Genomic DNA, 11119 nt, shown 5'->3' on the forward strand with positions numbered 1-11119 from the left:
AGGGAGCGCCCTTCAAGACGGAATCACTCGGCCAAATCCATGTCCCAGTCTGTCCCGGACCGAATGGATTCTCCTACCACGTTAGACCAAGGTAAAGCCATATATATGGCCGGGCCACTTATACTGGAGCGCGTCATCTTCGATCTTTGAAAATCACGGCACATTCTCTCAGTTCTCGGTCCTTCTTTCACGGATCATGAAGCTCCAAGGTGACGGGCCGATGAGAGGCAGCGGCCTCGGACACGAAACAAGAAAGACAGACGGAAAATGGGTCGGCTGCAGTACGGACATTACACACCACTGCTTCTCATGAGGTAAATTACATGTCCATTCAACGCGCAGGCCGGTGCCAAGTGGCCGGGTGTAACGGTATAGCGTAGGACAGGGCGGAGAAAGGCGGAGAATAAGGGCACTGGGGTTTTGGCAGGCGGGGAGACTGGAGTGTCGCGGAGCTCTATGCCAGATACGTAACAGCCCCGAAGCCATCTCGTGGGTTGTTTGGCTGTACTTCGGCCACCAGCATCATCGTCACTGTTCTTACTTCTTTATTCCCAGCCCGCTCTTGAGTTATGTTGTCTCTTGCGAGTCCAACTTGACACCACCCGTATATACATACGGCCATGCATCTCCGCCACGAGGCCGCGAATGGCGCCGAGAGTGTTTGCAACCAATGCTTCCAGTTGTTGCTGATAGGATATCCTGCTGCGTCGGTTTAGCTCAGGGAGACGGAAGAGGGATGGCAAAAAGAAAGGAAGACAAGGGGGTTAAAGGTGGTTCCAAGAAGACGGAGGTGAACGCTGGCAGACTCGACGTTTTGAGACATTATTCTTCCATCTATATAACTCTCCAAATTTGAGTATCTCAATGACAAACAGACAAACGCCACGCAATGCTAGAAAGCCAAACAAGTACAGAAATAACTTGGTGTCGGTGTCGGGTATCAACATGCCCTCTATTCCACACCCAACATCATCGTCTATCTCCCAGACAATATCGTCACACGATGCATCCAAACAACCAGTTGAGATTACATGTTTTGCAGACGAGCCAGCCGCTCCGCCAACTTATCACCCGACTTCTTAACGCTCTTCTTCTCAATAGCATGCGACTCCGTATACCTGATAGTAAAAGGCTCCGACTCGGCATACTCGTAGTCATCAGCGTTCAAAGGGTCGCCAAAGATGCGCAGCGCCCTGACCGCCCACTTGTAGCGACCCGCCGGCGCAAACGTGTCGTCGTCAAGCTCACCGTCCCACCACGACGGAATGGTAGCGCGCGGGTTGAACAGGAGAGGCGAGAAGAACGCCGCGCCAATGGTCTCGTGGCCGAAAAAGTTGTACACGAGGTCCGGGTCCACGGGGCTCAGCGGGACCAAGTCGACGTGGACCAGCTCGCTGCCCATGGACAACCCGATAGCGATGCCGGGGAGGCGGTCGGTGCCCGGGTCGACGTGGTGCGGTTCGGGGAGGACGTAGGTCTCGTTGCCGTTGGCGTAGTCGGCTTCTCCATTGACGTAGATGGCGTTATGGGCGCCTTGGAGGACGGGGACGGACTTGATGCTGCCGCTGACGCCCTGGTAGGCGACGCTGAAGTGGGACCCGTCGTCGCCCGCGAGTTGGATGAAGCCGGACCAGACGGGGAGACGGGCCTCGTCGAGTTGTGCGGGAGGCGTTACTTCCACGGTGACCTCGACTTCCTCGCCGGCGGGGACGACGACGCGGTCGCAGCCGAAGCGGAGAGTGGCGCCACTCTGGACCATCTCGTTGGGGAAGGTATCCGGGACGGTCTCGCCGGAGAGGAAGGTGTAGGCCGTGGAGGCGGGGACGTTGGACAGCTGGTAGGTAACGCCGTGCGAGCCGGTGTTCCTGATCTTGAAAGACTGCTGGGCCACAAAGTGATCCGAGTCGTTGAAGGCGAGGCTGGAGGTGCTGAGGAGCACGGTGGCGTAGGCGGCGTCGTAGGCTTGGATGATGCCGCTTCCCTGCTGGGCGACGGGCGCCAGGTAGTCGTAGGCGACAACGCTGTCGTGGAAAAGCTGAGGCTTGGCCGTGCTGGCGAGGAGGTTCATGATCTCCACGGGGTCCAGGGTGCCGCGGGCCTCGGCGATGAGAGCGACGGCGGCGGCAACGAGAGGGGTGGCCATGGAGGTGCCGCTAATCACAGAGTAGCTTCCCTTATGGAGAGGGTACGTTGACAGGATCTTGCCGCCGGGAGCAGAGAACTGGGGCTTGACGTTGAGATCCCAGGTAGGACCCCAGGTGGTGAATTCACTGGCATAGCCGCCGGCCGTGTTGTTGTGGAAGCTCAGAACCATGTCGGTCTGGGCAGGGTCGCTCATGTGGAGGACAATCTCGGAACCTTCATGCAGTGCCGAGATCCAGAATTCACCCTGTTCAGCAGTAACCATACCGGCACCCTGGATTGCCTCGACTTCACTGGCATCGGCGTCGGAGATACCAGCTTCGTTGTTGTAGAACATGACATACTGGGCGCCGTGAGCGGCAACGTTGGCGGCCTTTTCGGCGAAGTCGCAAGTGCCCCTGCGGATCAGGACGATGTAGTGGCTGAGGTCAGGCGTGTCGGCCGGGAGGGGATCGCAAGCATCGTCGGGAATCTCCGTATCGGAGCTGAGGGCATAGAGCGGCAGAGAGACGTCAGCCCACGCCTGAGGGAGACCTTCATGCCAACCAAACTCGGACTGGGAGCTGCCGTCCAGGGTGTAGGTATCCTGGTTCAAGACGATGGGGATGTCGGTGACCTCGAACGAACCGACGGCCATGGCACCAGCCGCGCTGGATCCCGACGAAGCGTAGAAGATGCCCGTTTCGCCCTCGTTGCCGGCGGCGACAAGGCAGGCAACACCCTTCTCCATAATACGCGTCACGGCTGAGGCCCAGGGGGCGTTGGTCCAGCCGTTGGGACCGCCGATGGAGGCGGAGATGATGTCGCTGCCGTCCTCGTAGGCCTGGTTGAACGAAGCGATCAGGATGTCCGTCGAAGCGCCCCCGGAGCAGCCGAACACCTTGTAAGCGCCCAGCTCAACACCGGGCGCGCCGCCCTCGAAACCGAGAGGGTTGGACTGGGCAGCGATGGTACCGGCGACGTGGGTGCCATGGCCGTCGCAGTCCAGGGGTCCGTTATCGGGATTCTCGACATCAGCGACGCTTTCCGGGACAAAATCCATACCGTAGCTGACGAGACAGCCACGGCCGAAGCATCCACCAAGGGCGGGATGGGTGTAGTCAATCTGTAGAGTAGACTGGTTAGCAAGGGCCGCGTCACATCGACAGAGTAGATATAGATTATAGTCAAGCGGAGACTCACACCAGTGTCGATGACAGCAACTTTCAGGCCCGCACCCGTGAAGCCCTCATCGCGGAGCCTGTCGACCTGGGTCATCAGGTGAGGGGCAAACTCGTCTTCGTCCTCCGGGTCGACATCACGTCTTCTGTTCTGCATATACTCGCGTCCCGGGTTGCCCCTCCAAATCACCTCGTCGTGCGGCCGTTCATAGTGCTCGACGGGATAAATGTGCTTGACGGAATTCAGGTTGCCGATCTCGAGTGCCCTCTCCTCCGCGGTTTCGACGTCTCGGAAGTGGATGGAAGTGCCCTTGAAAAGCTTGTAGTTGAGGTCTCTCCGCTTCACTGCGTGTTCTTCGTATGCTTTGTGGACTTCGGTAGGATCCTGTGAGTAGGCCGATTCTGTCAGGATATGGTCACAATACATGCAAGGTAAACCGTCCCCCCTCCCCCGGGGTAACACCCGTCACATCCGAGGTTGTATAAGTGACTTACAGCGTCCTCGTGAAACTCGATGATGTACGCTCCGGGTATGGTTCGTGCATGGAGTTCGCGCTTCTCGATCTGGCGTTTCACCGACTTGGCCGTGACGGCCGAAGTCGCCGCGGCGAACAAGGAGAGGAGAAGAGTGCCGCGAACCATTTTCCAAACAATACAGGCTAGAGACTGAGGAAAAGAAAAGGGGAAAGGAAAAGAAAAAAGACAAAGATCAATATGAAAAGAGAATCACAAGAAAAAAAAAAGGAAACAACAAGTAGGAAAAGGGGTTACTGTTGATGAGGTATTGGGTGAGTTGGATAGGCCAGGAAGAAGCCCATCTTGACAGGCGACGAGGACGGTGTATATGTATTAAGGCTCATGCACAAGAGAAATAGGGTCAGAGGGCCAAGAAAACCATCGCGAGTGAGAAACGGGCAGTCAGCAGGGGGTCCCTGGTAGTACACTGCCTCGATGGGATTGGAACATCGTGGGCCCGGCTGTGTATTGACAGGACAGGACAGGACAGGGGAATGAGAAGCGGCCGAAGGAAGCATGGCCATGGCTGGGAGGGGGTAAGTGAGATTCAGTGGATATGCAAATTATCTGAATGGGGACCTTCAAAAGTTCAAACCCAGGGACGACACGGTATTCTGCATGCCCAGTCCTAACCAGAGCAAGGGGTGATTTTGTGCTGCCGTGAGAAAGTTCCGCTGTATCATGGGATGATACCTATGATGCTGGGCTGCTTGGTAAAGCCCGCTGTTTGCACCAAAGCGAGAGAGTTCCCCCTGGATAGAAGACCAAGATCAAGATCATGAAGGGTGCTTCAAGTGAGTGAAATTTCCTTTCCAGCCGTCGGGGTCCATGCAGGCCAGGTCAGGGGCACCACTACTGCAGAATTTCGGACGAGGATCCTGGCTCGAGACGTTTGTCGTTCGACGTGGTTGGCTGGATGATGCTTGGCACTCGCCCAAGAATAGCAACACGATCAGGTAAGCCATGAAAATATGACAATGGGGCTCGAAGCCTGTAGGGCTGGGTCTCTTCAGACAAGAAGGATTGCTTCATCTCTGCTTTCGTCGTTAGTCTGTCGTCCACCCCTGGCTTGCTGCGGTTTGACTCGCTGCCCACAGGGGAAACGGAACGCTAGCGACGCCCCATTGCAATTTCCCTGGAGCATTTTATGCTGACGATGAAGAAAAAGAGTGGACGTAAAAGCTGCAAGTCAGACTGGAAGATTGGACATGCTGTTTTCACGAAACTTGAAGTTGGCTTTTCTTTTCTCCCCAGCCACCAGGAGGGTCACCGCGTTGGGTTCCCATGATTTCTTGTCCATGAGAAGCGGAACAGTGTGAGTCTTGGAACAGAGAGACGATACGATTTCCTATTCCGTTAGCATGGATGTTGCGTGCATGCATATAATCCACGTGCTAGTGGTCATCGTGAGGTTGAAAATAATCACATATGCGACCTGGCGCGGTGTTGACTGCACTGCCAAAAAGAGAGACAAATAGAGATGTTTTCTGGCGCAGCGAGGCGAGGCGGTGTTCTGCAACCCAGTGAACGTGGCTGGACCGGACCCCTGTCCCTGCAGCGGCGGCTGGGGAAGCGCTGTGCGCTGTCGACCAGTTTGGAGAGCAGGACGGATCGAATGACCGAATCAGGTCAACGGTCCTTTTGGAAACTCGCCTACGACGCACGGTTCGTTCCATGTAGGCTGCGTGGTCCGAGTAATTGAAGGGGAATAAATAAAGTGCTGTGTAGGCTGAGTGAGAGTCGGGGGACTTTCGGACATTGATATCGTGAAACCTCATGCCCCCATAAACTTACTGGTTGATGACCTCCATTGCCTTTGTCATCACCGCTATAAATAGTAAAGACGAGCAAATGAATCTGGGAGCCAGAATTAGGTAGTATTTTGCTTACCAGACATCACCTCTGCGTCCAGCAGTGCATCGGGGGTTTAGCAGGATATGATTTAAGGAGCGTCTTAATGCGGTTTACGCGCTACTCCCGAGGGGAAGGGGGGAAAAAAGGGAGAAAAAAGAAGAAGAAAAAGACCTAGGTCAGTGAGCTGTAAGCTGCCTTCCAGCAACAAAACAAGTCTCTGACAGACAGGTTGCTGATCTCCATGTAATTGAGACAAATCGATCTTGTACACTTAGAGTGGAATTGGCCCAACTTGGAATCGGTTCCCAGCATCACGGAAAAGGGGGTGGGACCACTGACACTCTGTTTCCGAGATAAGCTTGTTTATTGCATGGATGTTCCGTTAGGCCGGATATATGCAAGTACATTCCGATTATGAAATACGGGAATCTTTCTGTCTTATCTCAGCTATAGTCATGTGACCGTCAGACCTCGGCAGATTTCCATCCAAGCTCTTCTTGGTCAGCGGTGTTGCTGTCCAGACAGAACCTGGGACAAGAAGATCGCATCGCCTAAAAACATCGTTCAAAGTCCCGACCTTCCACTTCCATTAACCTTCTGCTCATGCTGTATTCAAACCCGCAAATATGATCTGCCGAGTCTGCCAACGCGCCCTGGCTGGGCACCGCACCCCGATTGCCACACCAAATGCCCTCCTCCGTCCCTCGTCAAGGGCACTCTCTACTGCGACTGCCCCATCTCGGACGCTCCCCTCAATCGCCGCGTCTACCAGTGTCCCTTCGGCTCTCCCGAGAAATCTTGCACGACTAGACAGGCTGAGCACTATCCGGCAATACTCCCAATCGGCCACCGAGTCTTCATCCTCGTCTGCGTCTCAGTCTCCGTCTCCCTCTTCGTCCTCCCCCGCCCCACCGACAGTAGAAAAGCCAGACCACCTGGACAGCGCCGAGTCCTGGATCTGGGACAAGCTGGCAGCGGAGTTTGCGCCCGTGGAGCTCGACGTGCGCGACGTCTCGGGAGGGTGCGGCAGCATGTACGCCATCGACATCGCGTCGCCCCGGTTCGCCGGCTTGACGATGCTCAAGCAGCAGCGCATGGTCAACGCCGTGCTGGGCGACCGTGTCAAGGAGTGGCATGGACTCCAGCTGCGCACCAGGGTGGCTTGATGGGGCTTTACACTCCCGTGGCCGCTATGCAGCGCGAAATGAAGACTTCCTAGCTCGAAGACAACGGGACTCTTTCCAGGCCGACTGTCCGGGGGGCATTGGCATGACGACGGTACAAGAGGGTATCATAGCGTTTGTATTATATCTGCATAATGGGGACTGTCGTCCAGGGATAGACCTCAGGAGACTCTCGAATCTATACATGAAATGATACTGCTGCTAGGCTTGGGGGTGGATGGACGTGAATGGAGGACTGGAAACAGGGTGCGGAGTAATTATCGATCCGGGATTGAATACCTTAAAGACCATCGCGATGTATTTTGACGGATATATTCTGACGACACGCACAGTCTAACCTGGAAATGGGTTCTCGTGAGCTAAGTACTAGGTAATTGTAATTGTAATTCCTATTTTGCACCCCGCACGCTGTCTCGTGACACCCATCCTTTGTTATGATGTAACGGAATGTACTACATGTACGAAGTACAGTATGTGCGGAGTCTTACACCGTACCTCTAACTCGGACACGTTGACCTGGAACTGATTCCGTGTTGGATGCGGTGCTCACCGCAAGTGCCATGTCGAGTGACTTGGCGGCAATTCTCGGCCTAAAAACGTACGGCGGAAGCTGGGTAAGGTATCGGTGGAGACAGGCAGATAAGACCTGACATCGATCTTGAATTCTTCAAGGTCTACTACACTTTACCTATTCAGGAGAACGGACATGAGGATATCTCTGAAGAGTGTGGGGACTGCAGCTTTACGCTACGCTGCATATTGAGAATCAAATTGATATCAGGTTCGGGTTCGGGTGAATAGGTAGCTTCGGTACCTATGTACGAGACTGGAGAGGAGGGTACAAAGTCCGACTGCCTCACTTACCCCAAAAATCCAGGGCCAAGCCGCGTTCAAGCGCTCAAGCGTCTTGTCCAGGCAGTTCAATGGGCCGGCCGGTCGACCCTTCCTTACGGAGTACGTTGTAGATATAGCGGGGTAAGACAGGTACCGGTTGGAAGACCTGCCACTAATGGTCTGCTATCTTCCAGTGAGAGTTGGAGGTTTCGTCTCCACGGGATCGTAATGCGGAGTAAGGGGCTCAGATAATGGCCGATATGAACCGTCGGTACGCAGAAGTACCGTCCAAGTCTAGCTATTACTAACCTCTTGCATGTTTCGACTGGTCAACTGGCCTCTGCTTCGTTGATATGACTTCCGCGTTAGGCAGATGGTGTGTCAGTAGTGCATGCAACTCAGTCCTGGTACCACCGTAAGCCGGCCGTATAAGTTGCAATGCCGCCCATTTTTGACCTGTGTCACCTCACTTTGTCATTTCCTACTCCATACACCTACCAAACCTACCAAACCCACGTATAAACACCGGATTTCCCCGGGACTACCTCGACGAATCACAGCCTTGACCCCTGACATACACCGACGCTTCACCGAGACCGAGAGACGAACTGACTTTCTCACTCTCCTTGAGGCTGTCACGACTCTACTCTCGAACGGGCACCACCGACGCATCCTCGCCGAACCATCTAGCTATGCTACTCCGGGCTATTCGACTTCCGACCAATGCAACCTTACGCCGCTTAACACCAGTCATTGCCCCCCGAGCTCGGTTCTGGTCCGCATCACCTGCATACCTACAGTCAGGCTCACGGAACAAAGGACGCCAGCAGTCATCGGTGGTCGCAGTCGGTCCTGCTAACGACACCAACCCGCGGACCGCCATTGTGGAGAGAAATACGGGTAGACAGGCTTCGTCCAAAGTCACCGCACTCCACCGCAGCAGAGGTTACGCTACGGCCAGTCCGCCGTCAGAGAACATGTACACAGCATCGTTTGCCTTCTTCGAGGCGCTCTGGGATGCCGGGGTCTCGCACTGTTTCGTCAACCTGGGTTCCGACCATCCCAGCATCATCGAGGCCATGGTGAAGGGGCAACGTGAGGCCAAAGGTCGCTTCCCACGCATCATCACTTGCCCCAACGAGGTGAGCTTTACTCTGATCTGACATGCTTTTACCCGCCCCCCGATACTGTGCATCCACTTCGGTTAGGTTTAGGCTCACACGCTTCCCCCCACCCCCCCTTCAGATGGTGGCCATGTCCATGGCAGACGGCTACGCTCGCCTCACAGGCAAGCCGCAATGCGTCATCGTCCACGTGGACGTAGGCACGCAGGGTCTCGGCGCCGCCGTGCACAACAGCTCGACAGGCCGAGCCCCCGTCTTCGTCTTCGCCGGCCTCTCGCCCTTCACCATCGAGGGGGAGATGCGCGGCAGCCGCACCGAGTACATCCACTGGGTCCAAGACGTGCACCGCCAGTCCGACATCGTATCGCAGTACTGCCGCTACTCCGGCGAGCTCAAGACGGGCGCCAACGTCAAACAGATGGTCAACCGCGCGCTGCAGTTCGCCAAGTCCGACCCGCAGGGGCCCGTCTACCTCTGCGGCGCGCGCGAGGTCATGGAGGCCGAGATCGAGCCGTACCAGATCAACCAGGCCGAGTGGGACCCCGTCGAGCTGGGGAGCATGTCCGCCGACGCCGTGGCCAAGATCGCCGACGCCCTGGCCGGGGCCCGGCAGCCCCTCGTCGTTACTGGGTATGGCGGCCGCGACCACCGAATGCCGCGCGCGCTGGTCGAGCTGGCCGATACGGTCAAGGGCCTTCGCGTGCTCGACACGGGCGGCAGCGACATGTGTTTCCCCGCCGACCACCCTGCGTGGCTGGGCCTGCGCTTCGGCGCCGACGACGCCATCAAGTCGGCCGACGTCATTCTTGTCATCGACTGCGACGTGCCTTGGGTCAACACGCTGTGTCGGCCGCGAGACGACGCGCGCGTGTTCCATATCGACGTCGACCCGCTCAAGCAACAGATGCCCGTGTTTTACATCAAGGCCGAGGCGCGCTACCGCGCCCGCGGGAGGGCGGCCGTCGAACAAATCACGGCCCGACTCCACGATGAGACGGAGACGGCCGCGCTGCTCGACCCCCAACGACAGGAGGCAGCGGCACTCGCTCGGGAGGAATCGTACGAGCGACGGCTGGCGACCATCGACGCGACCCATAAGCCGCTAGACAACGGCGAGTTCGGCACGGGCTACCTCTGCCGCAAACTCAGGGCCATGTGTCCCGAAGACACGATCTGGGCCATCGAGGCCGTGACCAACACGGTGTTCGTGTCGGACAGCATCCGGGCCACGCTACCCGGGTCGTGGATCAACTGCGGCGGCGGCGGGCTAGGGTGGTCGGGCGGCGGCGCGTTGGGGATCAAGCTGGCGTCGGACGTGGAGAGCGGCGGGGCGGGCAAGGGCAAGTTCGTGGTGCAGATCGTCGGGGACGGGACGTTCCTCTTCTCGGTGCCGGGCAGCGTGTACTGGATCTCGAAGCGGTACGGCATCCCCGTGCTGACCATCATCCTGAATAACAAGGGCTGGAACGCGCCGCGCAGGTCGCTGCTCCTGGTCCACCCCGACGGCGGGGGGTCCAAGGCGTCGAACGAGGAGCTGAACATCTCGCTGAGCCCGTCGCCTGATTACTCGGGCATCGCCAAGGCGGCTGCTGGGGGTGACTTGTTCGCGGCCCGGGTGGATGGGGTTGAGGAGCTGGAGAGCGTGCTAGCCAAGGCCATTGAGACGGTGAAGGGGGGGCAGTCTGCTGTTCTGGACTGTAAGGTGGTTACCGGATGCTGAGGCATTGCCATGGCCCATGTGGTATGGCAGAGACCGGAGGCATGTTTTTGGGGAGACCTCGTTTGATGGTGCGGTCTCGAGAAGTACGAAGATTCTATTCTATTCGTGTGATGTACTGCGAAGTAGAGCGACTTGGCTCCACAGCGAATAATAGACCGGTGCGAGGTATTGACTATCTTGGGAGACTAAGCTGGGCTCGACCTCTGGTACCTTTGGAGTTGGAAGAGTGGGCTGTGCTTCGAAGGTACTCCGTAAGGTACGGTACGCGACATTCAATGGAATAAGAGCACGCTAAGATCCGTTACCGCGTCGAGAGCTAGATACCTAAGGTAGGTACTGTTCTTCGTGAGTTCTCGTCGCTTCAGGGCTAAGCAGCCTAAGCAGCTTCTGAGCGAGGATTGAGAATTCCCGAATCCAGACCGTTGCAAACCCCCAGGAACCTTCCCGGAAGGCCGGAACCGGGGTACCAACTGTACGCATGGTCCATTTCAATTCGCTTTCCTAGAAATTTGCTCCGTATGGCGAGAACCGTGAGATTTCGGTGCGTGCAAAGCTAACAAGCAAGTAATACGGTATGATTTCATA

General features: G+C 56.6%; 4 protein-coding genes across 4 annotated transcripts; 2 read left to right on the forward strand and 2 right to left on the reverse strand.

The window, feature by feature from the left end:
• Window positions 1-590: 590 nt before the first annotated feature.
• SODALDRAFT_381397 (subtilisin-like protein) lies at window positions 591-4344 on the reverse strand. Its single transcript, XM_028615163.1, has 3 exons — window positions 3798-4344; window positions 3325-3687; window positions 591-3247 (listed from the first exon to the last, which is right to left on the reverse strand). The coding sequence occupies exons 1-3, from the start codon at window positions 3942-3944 to the stop codon at window positions 1028-1030; spliced, it is 2730 nt and encodes a 909-aa protein (XP_028463962.1). The 5' UTR covers window positions 3945-4344; the 3' UTR covers window positions 591-1027.
• SODALDRAFT_363015 (hypothetical protein) lies at window positions 4070-6220 on the reverse strand (the record flags this gene model as incomplete). Its single annotated transcript, XM_028614522.1, has 11 exons — window positions 4070-4344; window positions 4414-4446; window positions 4512-4570; window positions 4675-4928; window positions 5014-5139; window positions 5245-5400; window positions 5483-5538; window positions 5613-5623; window positions 5709-5720; window positions 5899-6014; window positions 6143-6220. 11 exons carry the CDS (start codon window positions 6218-6220, stop codon window positions 4070-4072), a joined length of 1176 nt encoding a protein of 391 aa, XP_028463963.1.
• SODALDRAFT_328528 (bola-like protein) lies at window positions 6127-7260 on the forward strand. The gene has a single exon (XM_028610719.1). It carries the CDS (start codon window positions 6299-6301, stop codon window positions 6836-6838), a length of 540 nt encoding a protein of 179 aa, XP_028463964.1. The 5' UTR covers window positions 6127-6298; the 3' UTR covers window positions 6839-7260.
• Window positions 7261-8667: 1407 nt separating this feature from the next.
• Window positions 8668-10534, forward strand: SODALDRAFT_282917 (thiamine pyrophosphate enzyme; the record flags this gene model as incomplete). The annotated part of the gene is made up of 2 exons (XM_028608367.1): window positions 8668-8832; window positions 8936-10534. 2 exons carry the CDS (start codon window positions 8668-8670, stop codon window positions 10532-10534), a joined length of 1764 nt encoding a protein of 587 aa, XP_028463965.1.
• Between the last annotated feature and the right edge of the window lie 585 nt (window positions 10535-11119).

Source organism: Sodiomyces alkalinus, assembly GCF_003711515.1.
Source record: "Sodiomyces alkalinus F11 unplaced genomic scaffold SODALscaffold_10, whole genome shotgun sequence".
Classification (NCBI taxonomy): domain Eukaryota; kingdom Fungi; phylum Ascomycota; class Sordariomycetes; order Glomerellales; family Plectosphaerellaceae; genus Sodiomyces; species Sodiomyces alkalinus.

Excerpts from the sequence above, each read along its gene's own strand:
- SODALDRAFT_328528 (XM_028610719.1), top strand. The coding sequence starts at position 6,299 with ATGATCTGCCGAGTCTGCCAACGCGCCCTGGCTGGGCACCGCACCCCG.
- SODALDRAFT_381397 (XM_028615163.1), bottom strand. The coding sequence starts at position 3,944 with ATGGTTCGCGGCACTCTTCTCCTCTCCTTGTTCGCCGCGGCGACTTCG. Across the intron at positions 3,688-3,797 it reads TCGAGTTTCACGAGGACGCT|GATCCTACCGAAGTCCACAA; the intron begins GTAAGTCACTTA and ends GCCTACTCACAG. Across the intron at positions 3,248-3,324 it reads TTGCTGTCATCGACACTGGT|ATTGACTACACCCATCCCGC; the intron begins GTGAGTCTCCGC and ends TCTACTCTACAG.